This window comes from Salminus brasiliensis, chromosome 6 (genome assembly GCF_030463535.1).
Source record: "Salminus brasiliensis chromosome 6, fSalBra1.hap2, whole genome shotgun sequence".
NCBI lineage: Eukaryota > Metazoa > Chordata > Actinopteri > Characiformes > Bryconidae > Salminus > Salminus brasiliensis.
In genome coordinates, this window is record NC_132883.1 from 21972208 (window position 1) to 21997182 (window position 24975).

At 39.6% G+C, this 24975-nt stretch overlaps 2 protein-coding genes across 2 annotated transcripts in view; one reads left to right on the top strand and one right to left on the bottom strand.

Annotated features, from left to right (window-relative positions):
* The window catches only part of LOC140557534 (rasGAP-activating-like protein 1), a 37593-nt gene extending 23714 nt beyond the window's left edge, over positions 1-13879 (bottom strand). The window contains exons 1-7 of the mRNA XM_072682027.1: positions 13296-13879; positions 13052-13108; positions 11457-11570; positions 8732-8793; positions 4353-4482; positions 1318-1399; positions 69-209 (exon numbers count right to left, since the gene is read on the bottom strand). Of these exons, the coding sequence (XP_072538128.1) occupies positions 69-209; positions 1318-1399; positions 4353-4482; positions 8732-8793; positions 11457-11570; positions 13052-13108; positions 13296-13360 (651 nt within the window). The 5' untranslated portion in view covers positions 13361-13879. The remainder of the gene's footprint in view (positions 1-68; positions 210-1317; positions 1400-4352; positions 4483-8731; positions 8794-11456; positions 11571-13051; positions 13109-13295) is intronic.
* Positions 13880-15085: 1206 nt separating this feature from the next.
* dgcr6 (DiGeorge syndrome critical region gene 6) lies at positions 15086-18585 on the top strand. Its single transcript, XM_072682028.1, has 5 exons — positions 15086-15276; positions 15510-15670; positions 16010-16110; positions 17203-17343; positions 17804-18585. Exons 1-5 carry the CDS (start codon positions 15167-15169, stop codon positions 17882-17884), a joined length of 594 nt encoding a protein of 197 aa, XP_072538129.1. The 5' UTR covers positions 15086-15166; the 3' UTR covers positions 17885-18585.
* The last annotated feature ends 6390 nt before the right edge of the window (positions 18586-24975 follow it).

Here is a 24975-nt window from a genome sequence, read left to right on the forward strand (position 1 = left end):
GGTGTCAGGTAATAACCATTTATCTAATGTGGAACGTTTGCCAATGTGAGATGCTGAGGACCTCTTACCTTGCCTAAGAAGTCATTCTTTCCCACCATGTCCCAGTCCCACACCTCCAGAGTGACAGAGCCTGACTCACACTCGCCTGCTTCATCCAGACACAGCTCCAGGGTCTCATTCCAGTGTGGGAAGCGGGTCTTTTTTATGATCTTAAACATACACACACACATACACACATCAGCACATCAACACAACACTTGTTGTATGTTATAACATGTACTATATGTACATACATTTTACACAGTGTACATCTGGCACACCTGACTGTGAAAGAGTTATGAATATATGAATTAGTGGAAAGGTGATTGTTCAATATGAAAATGTAAAGAGTGGTATTCAAATAGTGCATTAAAATACTTATTAGATCATTATTACATACAATATCATACAAGTGTTTACCTACTAAACCATATTGGGGCCAGACATTAGTGCCCACCACTACCAACTACAAAATGATCAAACTACACCACTAAGAACATGCAGAATTTAAAAAGATGCTTGCTTTGATTTGCAGTTATTATTTTATGGAGCGTCGTTCTTTTGTTGCAGTCAATTTTTTAATAGACTTTTCAGTTTTCTTTAAATATTTAAAAGAAGCAGATTTATTTTTTATTTGTTTGTCACTCACTCGTAGCTTCCCCTAGAACTAGCAATGCTTTCAACACGGGAAAGGGTAAGGACTTAACAAGTCTCCTCTGACACATGCGAAGCGGCATGGCTCAGGATTCGACTTTGTGACATTCAGGCCATAGTGGTAGAGCATCAGATCAGATCATCAAGACATTTGGAGCCCAAATAACGTTTTGCATGTATTCCCATTACTTGTATTGTGATATTTACATGCATAATCCACCATCTCAGAGTGAGAACACTGATCCGTATATGTAATTTTACACTGAAATTGAATGCACTCGATTCAAATATGTATCAATACATATCAATACAATTATATCTTTCAGTTTGCTTACCTTTGTGAATGATTGCTATATTTTGTTAATGGAGAAATGATGTACATATTTAAATCAACTCAAAAATCAATTCAAATTCAACTTCGATTCACATTTTCAGTGAAGTGCAGCATTTTTTAAACTGTATTCAATTCTGTAGAAAAGACAAATGCTGAGTCCATATCAGTATTCTTATTTGGACAGGTTTGACCAATTTGAGCCCCATATTTCACATACTTATAAGATACTGAAAGTTCTATGGCTGCTGCTCTCTCCATGGCCAATGCCTTGGATACTTGGCCTTACTTACTGATGTCTCAGCACTGAGGTTGTTGTAGATGATTCTGGTGAAGGGATCTGACGTACCAGTGATATCCCGAGGGGCCAAGTCTCTACAAGAAACATTAGTAACAAAAAACACTCAACTGAGTTCACAGTACAACACTACCTTTACTTCTGTATTAATTGAGATGAGTTTGATACACATCCAGACACATAGTTGATGAAATGACATAAAAACAATACAGTAAAAAATGAATAATAGTAATCATATACTTCAGGATTCACTGCTGATCCTATTCAGCTTGATCAGCTAAGACATGACTCATTCCGCAACATAACATTTCTCATGCAACAGTCTTTATATTTCCCCTTTATTTGAAACTTTTAAAATACATAAAATACAACTTTGTGATGTGTTTTGAGTAACCAACTTTCACTTTGCAATTTACTAAGGGACACTCTGTACCTACTGGGCAAATATAAAATAAAGCCTGGGACATTTCATGCATTTCATAAACATATATATATATATATATATATTGTATATATATTTATTTTGTATGTACATAAACATATAAATATAATGTGAGAGTGTGTTAGCTGTTAATACTTATCAACACGTTATGCAGAATGTTTTTCATTTGAGACTAACAGACATTTAAGCAACTATACTTAAGTCAGTGTGTCACAGTTTTACAGTGACTCCTTCAGTAAGAATCTGAATAAAGCCTGTATAAAAATATTACTGTAAAAATATTTTCACTAGAATCAATATATATATATATATATAATATATATATAAATAACAACAACATTATATATAATATAGATATAATCTGTATCATCTATAAGCTTAAACACTCACACTTATACACTCACACTTATACACTCCCACACTCTCCAGAATTTTAACTGAAATCCTTGGCTAAAAAAATTGCTGGCTCTTATTGTCAGCTTGGCTGACCCTGGCTGGCTTCTCTCCTCAGATTAAATTTCCTTATGGCTCCATGCAATATAATACTGCTGATCATGAACCTGTGGAAGCGCTCTTCAGCAATGCTCTGCTGAGAGAGCATTCATGCAGGAAGCATCCAGACAGCTTTTCCATTACTATATAATATAAAACCACCAGAGGAGAGGCTGCAGGTTTGTTATGCAACACTGGTCATGGATACACACATGCAAACACAAAAACACACACACACACACACACACATACACTCTTGGTCATGGCTCATTTCTTTTGTTTAGATGGAAACACTGCCATCTTTCTAAGATTAAGATTAAATGACATCATAATTATAAAATGTTCAGTCATGGATTGGACTGTTATTATGTATAATATGAATGACATGTGATGAATAAACATGTAATGTATATCTCATTTGGGGCTGTCCTTATACATAACTCGTGTTAGTACGTAATCCATGCTACCTGTACAACTTTCCCTATGAACATGGGCAGAGCAGCAGGAGTGCAGAAAGCAATGTAAACTCAGAGTGGTTTTTCTAAGCATCTACTCAGACTAAATCTGAACTGACAAGTCCTCAGCTACCCTCATATAGACTTATAGTTTACTCTGCATTTCAATTTAGGCTCTGCATCAACAGCTCTCTATGATTTATCTAATTCATAACTTTTTAGTTCAGAGGCTAATCAAACATTAAAACTCAATATATTCAGCTAATCCTAATGGAGAGTTACTGCTAATATTTTATGGAATCCATTTGCCCTCCACCTCTGTAATACTGCCAATATCACTAGCAACTCCAAAGTAAAGTTGGCAAATACTTATTTATGAAATGTAGTTTTTTGATTTTTCTCAACTTTTGTTGATTGTGGTGGGCAGTAATATCTGGCCCCAATATGGTTTAGTAGGTAAACACATCTGGCTTCTTTAGATGTTTTGTAGCACATTTCAAATGTTGAACTTTGTGGTTAGGTTGCTGTTTCCTTCTAATAACTCTTTAATCAAGATTTTTCACTTTAATGAATGTGCTTGGCAGTCATATTGGGATTTGAATTTCTTATCAGCATTCAGGCAGTTCTTTCAAAAAGTTTTCTTTTACTTCCAGATCTAATTTTAACATCCACATTCTCTCTAAACTGCCATTTTAAAAAAATCTGTCCACATTCAAACTCAAACTCTTTTTTTTTGGGCATTGATTACTTTTAAATTGAAATTATAGTTGCTTAGAGAAGCCAATGTTGTTGTTTTTTTTAATATCATCCGATTTTATACCCATTTTCTCTCTAATTTGGACCACTTTATACATTTTTAAAAATATCTATTTAAATATTAAGTCAGATAAATTCTGGAAAACTATTTGTCTCAGCCTCAGATGCTCACTGTACCACGGAGGTACCTAAATTGTCTGCAGTCAGCTGGGTTCATAAAATTTTCTTTGTTCCTAAGTTTTCTTTAAGTTCTTAAGCTTTTCCTTGTTTCTTAAGTACTCAAAGATTCAAATTTGAAATACATCATTTATATAGATGTAAGGAAAATAAGCAGGACACATAGTAAATGTAAATGCTATATCAAATACATTTCACTGATCATTAAAACCTTACACTTTAAGAAACAAAGTAGTATCAACCGGAGAGCTACAAGAGTTGTAGGTTTCAATTAGATTTTACATGCATCATTTTATTTTGACAGCCTTCCTTTACTAATCTACGCGTCAATGAAACGGTCCCTTCCGGTCAGCATAGGCGTTTCTGGCTACACTAAGTGCTGAAACATGGCAACTCTCTGATGATAGCTGGAAATCTGGCTTGAGAAACTAGGAAATAGCGAGTTCAGAGCGTAACTGAGAGCATAAATGATCCTGTGTAGTTGTGGCCCCTTATCTACTGCATCCAAAAACACTGCATACAGTCACGTTAATATTACAAAACTGCTCTTAGTGTATGAATGAAGCCATAAGCAAATCAACAGACTTTCAGGATATGATGTTCATGAATGTGAATAAGCATCATTCTTCTGTGTCATAAAAAAAACCCAGAGTAACTCTCGCAAAACTTTTCTGTCCATGTATGTGTCCATGTGTATGTGTCTCTTACCGGGCCTCTATAACGTGACAGCGCACACAGGTTGTCTGAGCATCTCTGTGTAACTCCAGGGCCACATGGATCTCTCCTTGAACCTCCTCATCCGGATCCACACGCGTCAGATTCAACCAGTTGTCTAGACCTGCAGAAACAAGCCATCAAACTCCCCCTTCCTCAATGCAGCAAAAAAAAAACTACTTGATTTGCTTGTGTCACATATTAAAACCTAGGCAAGCTAAATGTCCAAAAGTTTGATTCTTCAATTTTGCAATGAAGCTACAAAGCTACTATAACTAGCAGGTAATTTAGCATGGCTCTCCAGGTCAGGGTCACGGTGGGTCTGGAACCTAATCCAAACCATTGGGCAGAAGACAGCAATACCCCCTGTACATGGCGTCAGTCCAATGTAGGGTATCCTACACACCTTAACACCCACACACTTGCACCTAGAGGCAATATAGGAAAGCCAGGTTACCTACCACAGGTGTTTTTGAAAGGTGGGAGGAAACCAGAGCACCAGGGTGAAGCCTATGCAGGCATGTGGAGGACATCATGTCTACATTTGTTTTACCAACTTATTGATTTTTTTTAGTAATCTTAAATAGACGTGCTTATGTGGCTTTGTTTTAATATGTAATACCGTGTTGGAAAAGCTTTCTGTTGGAGCCTGATGGTCTTTAAAAAGTGTCCTTTAGTGACCTGAGGGTTAATATCATTCATGATTCATGATTATTACATTAGGTAATAATTAAAAACTATAAATGATATTAGGCCAATATGCCAATATGGAGCTCAGAACCATGCCACATGTATTTAAGCAACATGCCCAGAAAAATGCCTACCGGTTGGCTATGGAGGTGATTTTGCTCTCTGTGATAAAAAAGAATAGTAACTTTGTATTTTGTTTTCATTTTTTTCAATGAATCCTTAAAATAATTAGCAGATTCATTAATTAGTTATATAATTAAATGACAAGCGACAGCCCTACTTGTGTCCCTCAATTCCTCATGACAGAACCAGATAAAACCAACAGGGGGACAGATTGGACAGCAGGTACAGTAGAAGTAGGTGGAACAGTAACACGGCAGTCAACTGGCCAAACCAAACTGAGTAAGCGAGTGGGAGAGAGAACCAACCATGAGATTCTCATGATCTTGTGGGTGAGGGTGATTAAGCTCTGGCAGGCTGCTGCTGTGATTCATGTGAGCCCAGTGCATGCCGGGATGATGTGAGGGCCCTTGGGGGCTGCTGTGATGTCACGGACACACAATTTTCACCCCCACATGACTCATGATCCCCCTCATACGGAGGAGGCTATTAGTGCAGAGTGAGAATAGAACAGGAGTCTATTTAAAATGCAAGCAATAAGAAGCATCACTGAACGTAGCTGGGGGTTTTCACAGCATCTGATATTCCGCCCAAAATGCTGGAGGATGCACCTGATGCCAGAAACAGCCTACTTCATTGATATATACCCCACTGAGCCCAACAAACATAGAGGAAAGCTTACCCAAATCATGCATTTGTTGCTGCTGTGCATTAATGGAGGGGGGGGGGGGGGTCTGCAATGTGTACCTTAATCACATCTGATTGCTTTTCAAATGTGGAACAGAGAGGGCAGCACTATACCCATACACTGCATTATTCTGTGTATCTGCTTATAAAATTTATGAAGGTTTATGTACCAAAGCCAGTCATACGTATTTATCTATTTATCTCTGAGAATGAAGTAGACTGTTTTTTTTTTACTGTATCTTTAAGATTGGTACATTACTGGTAAATGACTAAGGTACCCACCATCATTTAAGATGCATGGAAGACAAGCAACCACACTTTTTTCTGTCCTGGCACCGAAGTGGTGGAATGAACTTTCCCTGGGTGTCTGAACGCAGAGTCGCTCTGTCTTCAAACACAAGAAGAGGGAAGACACTCCTCTTTCAAGAGTGCTTAGGCGTAGTGTAGTTCATGCTCAGTATTGTGTATCTAGGTATCTGTACTGACTTTTGTATTTTGCAGCATCTAGTTTATGGTATCTTTTGTATTCTAGCCTAAACAAAGTAAACAGTGAAGCACTTATGTGCAGTAAGACACGCTGGATAAGAGCCTTAAATGTAAATGTACTCTGACTGGTCACTCTCTATTGTGCTTCATTCTAAAAGCAGTTTAACACTCGGGGCTAAACAAGCAGCTTTACCCCATATATGGACTGTACGAATTCTGAATATCTGAATCTTTTAAGTGACATCATCTCTTTATTATGTTCATACAGTCCCAAATGCACCTGAAAGTAAGTTTTTTTTCTCTTTACAGTAAATGTTTTTCTGTCTGTGTCTTTCAATGTTTAAACACTTGCAGTTTCTTATGAACTATGTCTCTATTTATATCCATCAGGCTCCTTCTGTTGCCATGGTTAGATCTGTACTACAGAGGATCACATGCAAGCAGGTTTGTGGTGATGTTGATTTGATCATGTTCGAGCACAGAGCTGGTCATTAATTCACCAAGGCCTACATTAATGCCATGGAGGCAGCAGTAAGTGCTTCATACTGCCAATAATGCAGGTACAGACAATATTTACTCCAAGAGAACCTACTGTCGAGTATTATGGTCTCCATTCTGACTTTTGTGTTTAGTAGCATCTAAGCTTAGAGGTATCTTTTGGATGATAGTCTATACAAACTAGCTAAGGGTATTTTCGGAGTAAACAGTGAAGCACTTTTGTAACATTGTCTGATAAATGCCATAAATGTAAATGTAAATATATTTAACCACACTGCAAAACATTAATGAAGTGAGCATTTTTGTATTCATCATTTTGGTCCATGATGGTGTATATATCTTAAAAGTCATGTTCAAATATTTGTTAAATAATTTCTCACTTAAATTATTTCCAATCGATGTCAGTAGTGGTAATAAAGTTCTCTTTATTTCAAAAAATGGTTCTAAAAAGTTCTAAAAGCATTGATAGTTCTAAAATAAGTCTCCTACTATATGCAATAATAGAGAAACTCTTAAAGAAATACTTTTCACATAACTCTATGCATTAACTCTATGCATTAAGGACAAAATCAGGTAGAATGCAAACTCGCTTGGAGCACACTAGGCAGAGTCCAATAACAAAGCCCCAAATTTCCAAGAGACAATATCGCCTGCTCAGGCAGAGCCATGGCAATGGAATCAGCTTGTGCCAATGCACGCAACAGACCGGCCTGGCTCTCCTCAAGTCCAATTAAAGATCACGTGCAAGCTCCCAGAACTCGGCGAGAGTTACATACTCATGGCTTCAGCAGACTTTTGTTTGTTTTGCTGCTTGCTGAATTAATGAATAGCACTTTAACATCATTAGGGACAGTGTTTACCTCTTTTGTCACTCCATTAAATGCACACAGATCCTGCAATTAGATCAATTTATGCTGGAGGTCTGGCAGACTGGCTTTAGTTGCCTTGCCTGAGGTTTTATAGCTCCGCTTATCACTGTGGCCGTAGAGAGGTTGAAATGAAGAGATCCGGTGCAACTGTGTTATAGAAACCTGAATGGAGTGTAAAGTGATTCATTTAAAATGAGAGATGCGAAAGATTAACTGAACTATCCCTGCAATCCCTGCAAAAGCATCTTCAGTATAAGAAGGAGCTCGGTAATGGAGATATTTTTGCAACTGACCTATTCAATGACCTATTCAATCCCACAAATGCATTATTTCCAAGGTTGGACAGGTTATACAGAAGTCTCTCAACCAAATGACAAAACAGCTCAGTGTTTGTCACTGTCAAAATATATAAAGAAGGTTGATACACTCTTCTAAAAGTCCTTTAAGAGTTCTTTAGTAAAGTTAATGGATCTATGTAGACCAACGACAACAACAAGAACAATCTGAAAGTTTGATTTTCGGCCATGTTAACATGTTAACTAGATTCAATCTACCTTAAAAGTGAGGCCTTTCACATACACATGAACACAAAGACCATGTGAAATAAATAATACACCAGCAGCAGTATCTGTGGGTGGAGCATAAATAGGTCAATTTCATCACATTCGCCAGACTCTGGCAGGCAAAGACACGAAAGGTAAATGTTTGTCCTTCTACAAAGTCAGTGATGGATGTGGGTAGTAAAAAAACGCAATGCTAAATTTATAGACTCATAGGCTATGAGAGAGGCCTAGGTTTAGGTCAACATAACCTTTAAGTCACTTAATGGCATAACCTTAAAAGTCAATTCTCCATTTAATCACTCAGCCGAAGCTTAAACGGGAGTAGTAATGTGCAAGGGCATGGGAATGCTGTACAGAAATCAGAAAACAGTAAACATCTTCTCGTCCAACCAGCCCGGATGGAAGATACATTTAGAGATTCAAGATTATACCGTATTAAAGGATTAAAACTGTTACCTACCTTTGGATTGATGCGCTATGACTTCCTTACTTAAAGAGATTTTCCCAATTACATCATCATGACTAAAAAAAGAGACAAAACAAAGAGTTAGTTTTAATTAGTTTTAACACTTTACTCAGCTTTCAATGAGAAGCAAAGATGACATGTGAACAAAGAAAGTTTGTTTGCCTTTTAAACTGAAACTATGCCAACTTATTATTACCATTATTACTATTATTACACCACACATAGCTGGTGTATGGTATCGGTATGGTGTTACACTGAATGTATGGAGTTACTGTTGATAGATAGATAGATAGATAGATAGACAAACGGATAGATAGATAGATAGATAGATAGATAGATAGATAGATAGACTGTTAGTTATACAGATAGATAGATAGATAGACTGTTAGTTAGTTAGATAGATAGATAGATAGATAGATAGATAGATAGATAGACTGTTAGTTAGTTAGATAGATAGATAGATAGATAGATAGATAGATAGATAGATAGATAGATAGATAGATAGATGGATAGATAGATAGAAAAGCTAATTGGAGTCCGGTGTTAGCATACCTGGAGTCTTTTTAAGAATTTAAGAAGTTTGGAGGTGTGGACTAGAGCTACTTTGACTGATAAAAGACGCTTAAACGTTTTGAGTTTGCTGCACGAAAGAAGGATGCGCATATGTGAGCCATGCCTCACCAAAAAGAGCTTTCAAAAATTGTTGATTTGCATAAAGCTGGAAAGGGTTACAAAGTGATTTCAAAAACTTTCAAAGACAAGAAGTGTGTGACCAGTCAAAATGACCCCAAGAGCACAATGGAGACTCACCACTGAGGTAAAGAAACAACTCAGAGTGACCACCGAAGATCTGAAGGCATCATTGGTACAGGCTAACATCTGTGTTAATGTGTCTACAGTCCGTAAAACAGGACATCATGGCAGTACCCAACAAAGGAAGCCGCTGCTTCCTAAAAATAACATTACAGCACCACTAAAGTTTGCGAAAGAGCACACTGACACTCCACAACAGTACTGGCAAAAAGATTTTATGGACAGATGAAACTAAGATTGAACTATTTGGAAAGAACACGTAGAGCTGCATCTAGCATAAAAAAGGCACTGCACATCATCATGAAAATATCATCCCAACGTAAAGTATGGTGGAAGGAACATCATGATTTGGGTCTGCTTTGCTGCATCAGGGCCTGACCAGCTTAAAATAATTGAGAGGAAGATGAGTTCAATTGTATAAAAAAATTATCAGTAATCAAAAAAGGATAATGTGAAAGTGTCTGTATGTCAGCTGAAACTCTGTTGAAATTGGGTTATGCAACAGGACAATGACCCAAAACACTGGAGTAAGTCCACAACAGAATGGCTTATTAAAAAATTAAATACGCCCTTTGAAGCCCAGATCTCAACCTTGTTCTGCTCTAGAAAGGACTGGTTAAATTTACTGCTGCCAAGGGGGGGGGGGGGATGTGTAGTTTGTATAGACTACGAGCCACTGTAGATCGATAGATAGATACATAGATAGAAAGATAGATAGATACTTTATTGATCCTCAAGGAGATTTAGCATCCAGCCGCATAACACAGTAGTACACTATAGAAACAGGTACAGACAGTACTCTTACACTAAACTCGAATAAATCAATGATTGTACTCAACAATGTTCTCTTGTTTAGATTTCCTCTGTGCGGGGAAACACTCAGACCGCAAAGCAACAGGAACTATGCTATCAGCGCTAAACTTACACACTGCAGAAGGCAGAACTAGGCTAAGATTAAACAGTGTGGTTATGAATTCCTTAAACACTTGCACCATCTGTGTGTATGCGTGTGTGTTAGAGGGAACATGGCGTTTGCAAACAAGAGATGCTAACAAGCTGTAAAAGCTCAGTTCATGAGCAGAAGGGCTTTGTTGTGAAGGCAACGCCAGTGCAAACATGACCACGTCCTCCTACTCTAACGCCCGCCATTCATCTGTCCACCTCACACGAGACACGTCACTCATCCTGCCACCAAAGACCAATTACTACATGCTGCTTAGTACATCTGCGGTGCCGAAATTCTTTCGCCACAAATCTGCGAACACTGACTGTACAAGTTTGCATTGATTTAATTAGCACACACACACACACAGTGGTGTAAAAACCAGCAGGGCATGCAGGGCTAATCACAATCACTCTTGGGCCTGTGATACAAGGGGTCCCATGGTAACTACTGTCATATAGGGGGCCTATTGATTATGTTGCGCTAAATCCTAAGATCCTAGTTATGCTGTACCACAATTTCTACACAATCTATACACAATCAGACACATACAAATAAGACTGAAGGTATATTCATTTCTATATTCATATCACATGGTATTATTTCTTGTCCTTTCTTGTCCACATTTGTCATCTTGCATAGTGTTCTGTTGCTTAATTGTGCACTATGGCCCTGGAGGTTGCCAAAATTAGCAACTTTGCAGAAGGGAAAAACCTCCTTAGCTTTCAATGAAAGTCAATGTGAAAAGACTTCATTCCAAGTCAGAATCAGACTCAAAAAGTGAGAAACAGCAAAAATGGAAGTACAAGGTTCTTGTGCAACATTGACGATATGTTGCGTCTTTATACACCAATATGCATCTGTATTATCTCTGTAAAATACACACATAATAAATACCAGACCATAATAATAATAATAATAATAAACAACATGTAATGTATCTTAAAACTCAGTTAACCTCACCCTATGGTGTCCTCGTCCATGACGTAGAAGGTGAGCGTATGGAAGCCCATTGGCAAATGCAGAGTGTATTCCTCCCCCCAAAACGGATTCAGGTTCTTCCACACGGTGGCCGTCCTTCAGGGGCAATATGAAGTCAAACATGAGGTCAGACTGTGTTGATTTTACATCAGCAGCGTCATATCGAAACCTTGTATCTTTAACAAACAATATTCTTTCCTTTAATGTATTTGAAAGTTACAAGATTGTTTTTTTCTTGATCATTTCTCTCTCATGGTGCCAAATCCTGAAAGGTTCACACAAATGGGGAAATGAAGTTACGAGGTTTTGTTGACAGCACTCATTACATAGATTCTGTAAATGTTCAGCACGAGTTTAGCTGAGGTTCTCCAGGTGTTCAGGGTTTACGCGGATACACAACAAATCGTGAGGGGCAAAAAGATGCAGGAGGATCAAACGAGCTCAGTGCATGGATGGGTGTGGAATGGGGTTACATGTCTGCAAAGAAAGAATGAGAAGCCGTTTGGATGTTGGAAAAACAATGAAAGCGGTCGTAACTGGTGATGATGGAGAACAGCTAAACAATAAATCGATTCAAACGATCTCTAAAGGACGAAAGATCATTTCCATTTCAAAAGCATGAAACGTGTTCAATATGCACAACACACCACACCAGGTGTGCTGCTCACGGAACTATTACAATATGTAATCTGGAAGCGAGAGAACGCACACACACACACACACACACACTTTCTCTCTATCCATCTCTCTTCCACACAAACACATGCCATGCTTCTAAGAAGAGAAGGCCGTCCTGTGCAATAATTTATGCTGCTCTCCATGGTAACCTGCTGGTGTCTTAAAGGGCAGTAACAGATCAGGTTCTCTGTGATACCGGACTGAAGGGGAGGTTTGGGGATGGGGGGCATGTGACACCTCAGAGATCACACAAGAAAAAGCCCTCCCTTGCCTTTAATACTTCTGCACTATGCCAAACAAAGGGGACTTATGCGAGTGTGTGTGTGTGTGTAGCACTGATAGCGGTGACAGCTAATATCTTCATCACCATCATCATCTCTATGGAACACACACACACAGGAGCTGCTTAATACATGCTCTATAAAAAACATTATCTGGATAAGTGTGCGTGTTAAAATGCTGGATCTAAATTGATTCCTCATACTACTAACAATGATATATATATATATAATTATTATTATTACTATATTATTACATTATATATATTTCGCTACTACATTTTTGACAGCTTTTTGACATAATCTGAAAGTTGTCATTTACATAGGATGAAAATCTCAAGATGAATAGAAATACTCCAAAATTTCTTGTCTTTTTATAATAATTTATATATATATTTTTTTACATATATATTTTACATATATTATTTATTATATATATATATTTTGTTTTACATATATTATTTATTATGTATATATATATATATATATATATATATTTTTTTTTTTTTTTTTTTTTTTTTTTTTTCCATCACACATGTTCATGCACACACAGTCATTTAGCTCGCTCACGCCCACACACACACACACACACACACACACAGGTGAGAAGCTGACACTCACCTGGCCACGACCTCGTTGTCAACTTTGACAATGCAGTAGGGATCACTGGTCCCTGAACTTGACAAGAGAAATCAAGACACTACTTTTAGACACCATTTCTCCCAAAGATTCAACCCCACCTCTACATCAAACACACACCCAAGTCCTGTATCCTCTTTAAACGGTCCCCTAATGCCTCCATTTAAACAACCTCAAAGGAGAAAGAAAAAAAAACAAAAAAAAAAAACGAAAAATCGAAACTCACACATCTTTAGCCGGCAGGTTCCGTCCTTCAACTATCCGAAAATAAAGCGAGGTGTTTTTGGCCATTTTTGAGAAAGGCGACTGCAGCAGGGTTCCAGATTCATTGCCCAGCGCGCGACTCTTCAGTCGGCCAGTGGAGATCCTGTGGAGGGCTGCTTGTGGCCAGGCGCGCGCAGACGCATGCAGAGAGAGCGGAGCCTCAACTCACTCTAAGCACATATACATCTCCGCCTTTTGTCCTCGCTGGACACCCACATGCGCTCCGATCAACAGATGGTGTTTACAGTGTGGATGTGACCTGCGCCTTGACTGACACTCAGCCCGAGCAGCGCGGCTCTCATCATCTCATCAAGAAATCCAGCACTTCAGGTCAAGCTCAGTGAAACAGGTCTAGTCGTCGCGATGCTTCCATTGTCGATGATAACCCAGCGAGGTCCAAGCTCGTCCACTTACTGACACTGTACCGGCCTTAGTCCGGCATGATCGTGGAGATTCTGCTCGCGATCACTTCAAGCCACATTTCAATACACCAAAGACCTGAGAAGGACATCGGTCCGTGGCTGAGACTCACGAGAGGCATGAGTACAAACACTCACTCCCCTGAAAGTCTTTCGCCATCTACTGGTGAAACGATAGAAAAAAAAAAAAGAAAAAAAAAAAAAAAAATATATATATATATATATATATGATCTTATTCTTATATCTTATTCCCTGTAGAAACTTAAAAAAAAAAAAAATTCTATCTTAAAATAAAATAAAAATGTACATTTTAATGTAATATTGTCCCTCAGAGTTAATTTAGAGGAATTGGAGTTTTGTCAATGTTTCGTCGTGACACAAAAACAGTCAGACAGCTCAGTCAGTAGAGCACCAGACTTGTAATCTGAGGGTCCATGGTTCAAGTCTCTGTTTGTGGGGGCAGTGGGAGCTCACTACCACAGGGTTGTGGGTCCGATACCTGAGCTCGGCAAGCTGCCACTGTCGGCCCCTCGCTCAAGGCCCTTCACCCTCTCTGCGCGCTACTGATCACTTATGTGTTTGCTGCACGGATGGATTTTCTTGTCTTGTAATAATTAAAGTCAAGACAAGAAAGAATTTGGCCTCTGCCTTTAACCCATCCGTGCAGCAAACACACACATACACACTAGTGATCGAACGCACACAGTGACAGTGAGCACACATGCCCGGAGCGGTGGGCAGCCATTGTGGGAGAGGGTGAAGAGCCTCGCTCTAGGGCCTGACGGTGGCAGCTTGCCGAGCCCAGGTATCGAACCCATACACCCTGTCATCAACAGCCCGGTGCTCTAACCTCTGGGCCACCACTGCCTACCCTACCTGTAACCCGTTCTCCATCCCCTGTCATACCCCACCCCTACCCTACACACCTCTATAAAATGACATCTAGACTCCCTATAACATTATAATACGCATGTGAATATATATGGCTAGTTATTCATTTATTTTATGTCATACATGTGGTTATTTTTTTAAAACTTTATTTTATATATTTTTTATTAGTGTATTACTATCTTTAATATCTAGCATTAATCATTTTGTAATTGCTATTATTTCATAAAACATGTCCATTTGCCAACATTGTAGTCGACTCACTCATACCAACAGTCAGCTTGAATTTCATGTGCATTATTATTATTATTATTAATATTATTATTATTATTATATAGCTGATACAGATATCATTGCAATTAAAAACAAATTATGCAAATTATATCCCACAATTTCCACAGGCACATACGAAGACGGCTATCGTGTTACCGTTAGGACCCCCTCGTTTGTTTAGCATGACAGCACCGGCTTGCTTTAAACGGTAGCGGCGGGTTTTCTAGCTGTTGTTGAGCCTCTTTAGCAGAAATGGAGATGTACTCGGGTTTATATGGCGAGCACACCGATGCTACTAAACAGCAGGAGAGGCACTACTACCTTCTGTCTGAGCTCCAAACACTGGTCAAAGACCTGCCCAGGTAAATAGCTAAGCTAAGCTAAGCTGAGCTAAGTTAGCTGGATAGCCGCCGATACACCCCGTCTGGAGGTCTGTTTAAACGGGGGCGCGCAATTCATTAGCAGCTGCTTGAGTGAATGCTGAGGTGATTCCAGCGAAGCCAGCAGAAGCAGATAGGCTGGAGGCCATTCAGGCCTGTGTCTTAGTTATCTGGTGTGTGTTGAATAATCCATTAACTCTGCCCCCACTTTACAGTTCTTTTCAGCAGCGTCTGTCGTACACCACACTCAGCGATCTGGCCCAGGCTCTCATAGACGGAACCGTGTATGAGATCGTCCAGGGTCTGCTGGACATCCAGCACCTGACTGAGAAGAATCTGTACAACCAAAGGCAGAAGTTACACGGCGAGCACCGAGGTGAGACCGTGAGGCAGTGGTGGCTCAGTGGTTAGAGCGCCGGGATATCGATAACAGGGTTGTGGGTTCGATTCCCGGGCTCGGCAAGCTGCCACTGTTGGGCCCTTGAGCAAGGCCCTTTACCCTCTCTGCTCCCCGGGCGCTGGAGTTGGCTGCCCACCGTGTGTGAGTGTGTGTTCACTACCAGATGGGTTAAATGCGGAGGACACATTTTGCTGTACACTGTACAGTTACAAATACGTGCACCTTTGCACCTTTATTAGTATGTGTAGAAGTTGACTTCACTATCGACTCCCTTTATGACTGAAATGGGGTCTGTCTCTGTCTCTCTCTCTCTAGTACTCAAACAGGACCTGATGCGCAAACACAAACTGGCCCTGCAGAACTGCAAATCTCACAACATGACCGTGCTGAAAACAAACCAGAAAGCAGAAACGGAAGTAAGCTGGAAAAGCTGCTTTATTTAATGATGTAGTTTTAGGTTTACGTAAAGGCAGTCCGGGCTACATGCATGCATGCTTAGTCTGAGGCTGGGTAGAGTTGATTAATTCAGGATTGTGATATTGTTTCAAAATAGAAGTTACACCAACATTAACATTACATGCCTATTACTTTACATTGTCTTTTTAATTACCGTACATAAATATTACAGATAGACCAGAAAGGCCATGCGTTTATTTGTTGTGTATTTTGAACCATTATATTAAAGCAGCCTGTAGTGCCCAACCAGTATCATAACCAGTATCAGTATCATTTGTTTGTGAAGCTCTAGTTGTGCCACATTATAAATAAATAAATAATATATATATATATATATATATATATATATATATATATATATATATATATATATATATATACTTTCCAAAGTCTATGCATGCATTTCTATTCTTAATGAAACATGCAGTAATTACTGATTACTGTTGTCTGTGTCAGGAGTTTCTAATCTATGAGTTCTCTTTGGCCAACACTGGCCTTTATAGTATACATCACCAGTTAAAAGTTTTAGAAAACACTTCAGCAGTCCACTGGCAGTGTTGCATGGCCCAGGCAAGCCTCCTGCCACTCAGCTGCTCAGACCTGCAGTTCCAAGTCTTGGAAGTTGAAAATTCAGTTAAGCGCTGTAATGGTCTGTCTCGTACATTAAGTCCCTTTTTCGAGTCATTATGATAGCAATCCGATTGAACAATGTTGTCTGGTCCAACACTGCGTCAGTTATCAAACCTTATTTATTCCCATTGCTGCAGACCAGCTGTTTTACATAAATAATTAAATATTATATAATGTAATTATTGACATTTGTTTAGTTTAGTAACAATTGGAATCCCCCCCCCCCCCCAAAAAAAAAACAAAAACAAAAAAACAACAAAACTTTTTGACGAGTAGTGTAGGTAACCAGCATAGCATGTGTTCAAGCACCAACAATGCTGTGTGGCGACACATTAGCCGCAGTTCCGAGAGATACGCTGTATCCGTGAGACTGATGTGGCTTGTGTGCACACTCAGACACCCTCTTTCTTATGACTTTCCAGGCCCTGGAGCAGCGTGTCAAGGATGAGCAGCGAATGATGGATGAGAAGATCATAGCAGAGATAGACCAAAAGGTCTTAGACCAACAGAACACACTTGAGAAAGCAGGAGTGCCTGGTTTCTACATCACAACCAACCCGCAAGTATATAATATATATTTATGTACAGAGTTTCTGGTTTACTTAGTAGCTTTATTATCCATCGTTGGTGTTTTTTTTTTTTTTTTAGATTTTTTATGGCATATACAGTTGCTAGCCACTTCATCAGACTGCCCAAGTCATTGATGCACCTTGATAAGGGTACAGTTAAGCTGGCAGCATAGTTGATGAACATGACATTTTGAGGCCAAAAGGGCATGAAAATGAAAAATGTTGTGGTGGCTGCTAATCAACTGTTTTGGTCGTAATGATTGTTTCTAAACCTCCCCTGACTGTAATTGGTCATCACTTGGTTACCTGCATCACTGCACATAGCAGGCCTCTAGTAAGCAACTGTTGGCTGGATGTTTTGCATTAATAAACGGCTCTAAGCAAAGAAATATCAGAGTGCCCTCAAACTAAGGCACGGCACACTAATGCTCATTTCACACTCATACCTTTACAGGAAGTGACGATGCAGATGAACCTACTGGAGTTGATCTTGAAGCTACAGCAGAAAGAGTCTCAGTCAGGAACCCTACCTTGAGTAACACCAGGTGTAGTTTGTTCATGCTCCGGCCTGCATGGGTCTAGGTTGTGTGCTACAAGCAGCTAATAGCTGTCGACATCGGAGAGTGTTTATCTGAATTTGCACGGAGATGTATGTATGCATATGGACCAGACTGGCGGGACAATGTGTACTATGTCTCTTGCATTAATATCTGTTCAGATGTTTGATGGAAAATGAGACAGACACATAGTGGTTGTAGAGAGAGGAGCCTTTCAGAAAGACTTTCTGAAACAATTCTGCAGCCACAGGCAGTGCACAGCACTGCTGGGACTTGACACACAAATACGGTCTCTAAAACACTTGCACTCTTACATTTTTGTTTTAAAATGTTTACAGTTCTTTTCCCCCCCCCCATCATTATTTGAGATTGCAGAATTAGAAAATAAAGGCCTAAATGCCTGAATGTATAGAAAACAAAGTGAGTTTATTTAAATGTAGATTAAATCGCTGAACAAAATGTCATTCAGAAGAGCACAGAGGTTTATATGTCTTGGAAGTTAGAAGTGGTGGGAAAAGTACAGAGAAACTGTGCCTCAGTTTTTCAGGTTTTCTTTTTATTTTTTGTATATGTATTCCCTTTTTGACATAATTGGAATCTGACACTTTTGTGCGTCCCTTATGTTTTTGTAAAAAAAAGAAAAATTGGAATTAATATTACATTAAAAGTTAGAAAGGTTTTTTTTCTTGTATGTCAACTGTTGCTGTTTTGGGGAAACAATGTTATTGCATGACCGCAATAATATATATATATATATATACCATATTGCCAAAAGTATTCGCTCACCTGCTTTTGCACGCATATGAACTTGAATGACATCCCGTTCTTAATCCATAAGGTTTAATATGAGGCCGGGCCACCCTTTGCAGCTATAACAGCTTAAACTTTTCTGGGAAGGCTTCCACAAGGTTTAGGAGTGTGCTAATGGGATTTTTCAGAAGCGCATTTGTGAGGTCAGACACTGATGTTTGAAGAGAAGCCCTTGCTTGCAGTTTCTGCTCTAATTCATTCCAAAGGTGTTCTTTCGGGTTGAGGTCAGTACTCTGTGCAGGTCAATCAAGTTCGTCTACACCACATTTGCTCTTCCATGTCTATATGGACCTTGCTTTGTGCACTGGTGCTCAGTCATGTTGGAACAGGAAGGGATCTCCAAACTGTTCCTGCAAAGTTGGGAGCATGAAATTAACCAAAATCTCTTGGTCTGTTGAAGCATGAAGAGTTCCTTTCACTGAAACTAAGCAGCCAAACTCAACTCTTGAAAACAACCCCATTCCCCAAACTTTACACTTGGCACAATGCAGTCAGACAAGTACCGTTCTCCTGGCAACTGCTAAATCCAGACTCGTCCATTGGCTTCATCACTCTAGAGAACATGTCCCCTTTGCTCTAGAGTCCAGTGGCGGCGTGCTTTACTCCACTGCTGCCGGCACTTGGTGATGTAAGGCTTGTACGCAGCTGCTCGGCCATAGAACCCCAATAGCATGGAGCTCTCTGTGCACTGTTTTTGAGCTAATCTGAAGGCCACATGAAGTTTAGAGGTCTGTAGGGATTGACTCTACAGAAAGTTGCCGACCTCTGTGCGCAATGCACCTCAGCATCCGCTGACCCTGCTCTGTCATTTTACATAGCCTATCACTTTGCGGCTGTTGCTGTCGTTCCCAATCGCTTTCCCTTTGTTATAATACCACTGTTGACTGTGGAACATTTAGTAGCGAGGAAAATTCACAACTGGACTTGTTGCACAGGTGGCATATTCTCACGGTACCACTCTGGAATTTACTGAGCTCATGAGTGACCCATTCTATAACAAATGTTTGTAGAAGCAGTCTGCATGCCTAGATGCTTAGTCTTAGATTGGAATGCCTGAATTCAATGATTTGGATGGGTGAGTGAATACTTTTGGCAATGTAGTGTATGAATTGAGCACCAGCCTCTGTTCAATCAACTCCCTCATAATTGTACCTATAGGCTGTGCTGTCTGTTCACGTTGAGGAGTGCAGACGTTTACTAGAGTGCTAAATCACATCCTCATTGAATGCATTGAATTTATTTATTGGAAAATAAGCTTTAAATTAACCAAGGCCTTAGGATTAGTAAAGAAAATGAGGTCAGCTGCAGATGGTGTTCAGAAGCATAATTTATGTAATTTGGTCAGGTCATGAGCTGTCTAGTCATGATCTGTGAACTGACCTGAGCTGCCGTGCTAGGTATATCATAATGAATGAGAAGAGATGTTTATATTCTGAAATCTAAAAATACCACATACCTATACTTTCCAGAAGACCACCTAGGACAGTGCTGTAGTTCTTTCGATATGTCAATTTTCTTTTTTTTTTTCTATTTCAATTTGTAGAATATAAAACAAGAATGCAATGAAAGTTAGCAATGGCATTAGCACATGCCTGACAACTTGTTTGATAAACAGTGCCCTGGACAGTGCCCCATTGCTCAACCCCATTTCTCTGTTTGGCTAACACACATGGGGAATGCCAGTCAGGTATTCTTCCTCTTCCAGACATACCGCTAATCCATTGGCCTAAACTTGTGGGGAGGAGGAGGAATAAAGCATATACTGAAAAGAACTCCTGCCTTTAGTGAAGCAGTGAGTGGATGCCAAGGTGGATTCAGTCAAGTATCAGGAAAGCCTATGAGAAAACATCATGCCTTTTGTGAGGAAGACAGTGATCCCAAGCACACCTACAAGTTTCAGAAGAAGTCCTGGAAGGTTCTGGTGTGATTATCACAATCTTGAACACCTTAGAAAATCTTTGGTGGGATTTAAAGAAAGAGGTTGCAGCATGCAAATCCATGAAAATGAATGAGCTGGAGGCCACTTCCCATGAGGAATGGGCTAAGATTCCTGAGGAATGCTGCCAGAAGCTGGTGTCTGGTTATGCTTAACGTTTGCCGCAGGTCATAACAGTAAAGGGTGGTCTACTAAAGTACTAAAGATGCCTGTCCTGAAGGTGTAGAATAATTCTAAGACTACAGTCGTCATTAAAAATGCCATTTTGTGCTGAATTTAGAGAAACCACTTGTGATATTAAGCTTTTAAATGATTCTTGTTGGTTGGTTTATTGCAAACAGCTAAAGGTTTGTCAGCTTTATAGTTTGAGTATCACAAAAACAAGATTTCCAGAATTGCCTAGTGTATGCCTGGCTTAAGTCACACAGCACTACTAGTCCTTTTCAGTCTAACTCCTCAAACCCTCCTTCTGTGGAGTAACTTTCCCACAGATTTTGGATCTAACCCTAGACACCCCCCAGCTGTTCCAACTAATGACTGCCTTCAGAAGTCTTTGATTGGCTCGATGGAGTGTGATCGATTTGGGAGCTGAAACCTGCAGCTGGACTAAGGAAAGTATGCCATTACTGACGTAGATGTCAGTTGTACAGATGTTGGAATAAATATGTAGCTCTACCTTGCAGGTGTACAGTTAAAGAATGTTGCACATCTGTTGCCTGCTAGCCATTCTCTAGCCACCAGTGGCCAGTTTTCAGGTCACAGAACAACTCGGCAGGATTTTTATTTCTTTTTTTGGTTGGCAGACCACTCTCAAACTAACAGTGGCAAATGATAAAAAACAAAACAACAACAAAGAAACACTGTCATGTCAGTGTCGCGTCCATTGAGGGCTAATCACCAACTCAATATCCTTTATTAATGCTATATGCAGAAACTGACCAGTGAGTAGAGGACAGTTGACAAATCTGTGACAATGGATGGGCTGCAACATGTACACACGTAGACAAAATTGTTGGTATCCCTCGGTAAATGAAAGAAAAACCCACAATGGTCACAGAAAGCTTGAATTTGACAAAAGTAATAATAAATAAAACTTCTATGAAAATGAACAAACGAAAATGAAACATTGATTTTGAACCATGCTTCAACAGAATAATTAAAAAAAGTAAACTCATTAAACAGGCCTGGACAAAAATGATGGTACCCCTGAAAATAATGTGACCAAAGGGACATGTTAAATCAAGGTGTGTCCACTAATTCGCATCACAGGTGTCTACAATCTTGAAATCATTCAGTGGGCCTATATATAGGGCTATAGGTAGTCCCTGTGCTGTTTGGTGACATGGTGTGTACCACACTCAACATGGACCAGAGGAAGCTAAGGGAAGAGTTGTCTCAGGAGATTAGAAAGAAATGTATAGACAAGCATGTTAAAGGTAAAGGTTATAAGACCATCTCCAAGCAGCTTGATGTTCCTGTGACTACAGTTGCACACATTATTCAGAAATCTAAGATCCCTGGATGTGGCTGCAGGAGGAAAATTGATGACAAATCAAAGACGGATAATACGAATGGTAACAAGAGTTATCGTGATAACTATGCTTTTCTAAGCATATCAAGGATACTGTTCATGTTAATAAACACTAATCTGCTGCAGGTTTCATTACTAACAGTGTAAGTAGACTGGTTTAATCACTATTCAGTATGAGAGAGTATCTGGGTAGTAGTTCTGGTCTACTGAATCTACTGAATTTAGTCTGTGAATACATGCATTGTGATAAATATTGTGGATTGTGAAACAAGTCAGTAATGGTACAGAAAAAATGCAATCATATGGAACTTTTGGTGGGTCAATTATCTGTCCTTGTTCCACCCTTAAAATGTTTCTTACACAACACCACCTGTAACAAACCTCTAGTATGAACCCCTGGTGCTACTTTCACCTTGTGGCAAGGTGTGTGTTCAACTATAAAGTTAGAATTAAAAATGAATAAATAATCTGGCTTGTTTAAAAAGGAAAAGGCAGGAGCACGGTCAAGTGCACTGCAGGAAATGTGTGTACCCCACAAATGCAGTTGCTCTATGCCCATGTGCGTTTCCTCCCAAAAATATGCAAGTAGGTGGACTGACTAAATTGATGTGTTGCCCTGTGATGGACTGGTACCCTGTCTGGGTTGTATTTCTGCCATGTGCACAAAGTTTCCAGGTGGGCTCTGACCAGGACAAGCCCCACCGTTCTCTGTAGCATATAGTATTAAAATGCAGAGCAGCTCCAGCTGTCCTTAATTTTAGATAAAGATGGCAAATGAAAAGATGAAAGAAAGGACTTGAGAGACATGGGTGGCAGGAGCTTCGGTAGCAAAGACATGAAGACTTCCTGTTTCAATAGGAAGATCAGTGGGAAAGACACATGGGGTAAATGGGGTTGAAAATTGTGGTTGCATCGTGGTTCCTTAGTGTGATATGTAGGAAAGCAGCATCTGTTTCTTAGGGCAGTGATCAGTACATGATCAGACTGTTTTAGCAAGTACAATCCAGCCACAATAGTCTAAAAATTCATTCTCAGAGACTGAATCTAAAATAAAAAGATTAGTGGGAACTCACCACGCTATCCATGTAACATGTAACGATTAGTACAGGCATGACTGCCTGACCCCTAAAGTGAGGAGAACTGTTATGGATCCGTACTGCTGTCGGATCCATTCCCCCCGTCCCCTTATTCTGACCGACCATCTTTTCACCTATGATGAAATATATGTAAAGGGAATTATAGCAGTGTCAATCACTTGCAGTCAGCAGATCTCAAACCAGTTGAACATCAATTGGAGAATTTGGACCAGTGTGTTAGACAGAGCTTTCCACCACTTTTGATCTTTTGATAGATTGATGTTCCATCCCTCAAGTACAGCCCCAGAGACTTAGAATCTATGCCAAAACACACTGAAGCTGTTCTGGCTTTTTGTGGCGCAGCCAATAACTAATAATGTACCTTTTATTGTCATTATACAGATTCACCTGTTCAGTACGGCGAAATTCTTCTCTTTGCATATCCCAGATTTAAAAAAAGCTACGGTCAGAGCACAAGGTCAGCCGTGCTACAACGTCCCTGGAGCAGAGAGGGTTAAGTGCCTTGCACCAAGTGCCCCCCCCCCATCTGTATATGGAAAATGTTTCTGATAAGGTAACAGATTGCACAGTCCCACCACCAGATGGTACCAGAGGGTCATAGTTAAATTCTTGGCAGCACTGCTTTGACCTGTAGTACTAACAAAAGCATGGAGGGAGAGAGAGAGAGGCATCTGCAGTTCTACCTTTTTTTTTTTTCCCCCCTGGTAAATAAAACTATGGTGCTGCACAAACATGGACTCCTGCCAGTCCGTATCCATATGTCATACACTCCCTTCATATAAATTCAGCAGGCTTTCCTCTGATTAAAATATAAATCATAATTTATGCACTGCCCACAGACGCTATTTCATCAAGGTTAATAAAGAAGGAGAGAAGGAGGAAAACATGGACTGGATGAGAAAACAAGCAAATGTGCCGGTGCAGAACAGTCGTGTCGAAAAAAGGCACAAAACAACAACGCTTGGGTCTGCTGTTACTGTTCTCTACATAGCACATTTCTCCAATTTTTTCAAATTCATGCAAGGTCAAGGTTATTTCAACAGGATATTATTTGTTTACGCACTATGTGGCACTGCTCTGTGTAAACAGTAAGACAGTATTGATTGCTTTTCCCAATTAAGGGAAGAAGAATGGAAGCCAAACTGGTAACCCAGCTGGCACCTGATGTTGTCACAAAACCCAGTCGAAATCAGTCTGAAACCTCCACATTGACAACATCGTCTCAACGTTGCTATGACATTAGGTTGTCAACTCGTCTCCAGTGTTGGCATGTCAACGTAACTTCACAAATGCTATGACACTGGATAGTCAGCTTATCCTCAAGGTTGGTATTTCAGCAGAATTGCAACATTGCAATGGCACTGCATGGTTAACCCGTCTGAAATGTTGGTATATTAAAGATAAGTCCATGTTATTTTAATCTGTGTTCACCTAGATTTAAATAAAACATAAAACAGGATTGGACTACCCCACTCTTTCTCTTTAACACACTCTTTTACACACTTTCTTGTATGCATTTCATATCTTCAGACTGCGCTCAACATTTTAAGATTGAAGAACAAAATGAATCTGTAGCTGACCAGTGGTGAGAGAATCCGAGGAATCAATCAATCAAGAAAGCAGATAATTGATTTGATCAATTGAAGTGTTCGCTAACCCCTTAACACGCCTTAAGGCTTATTTAACACTAAGGTG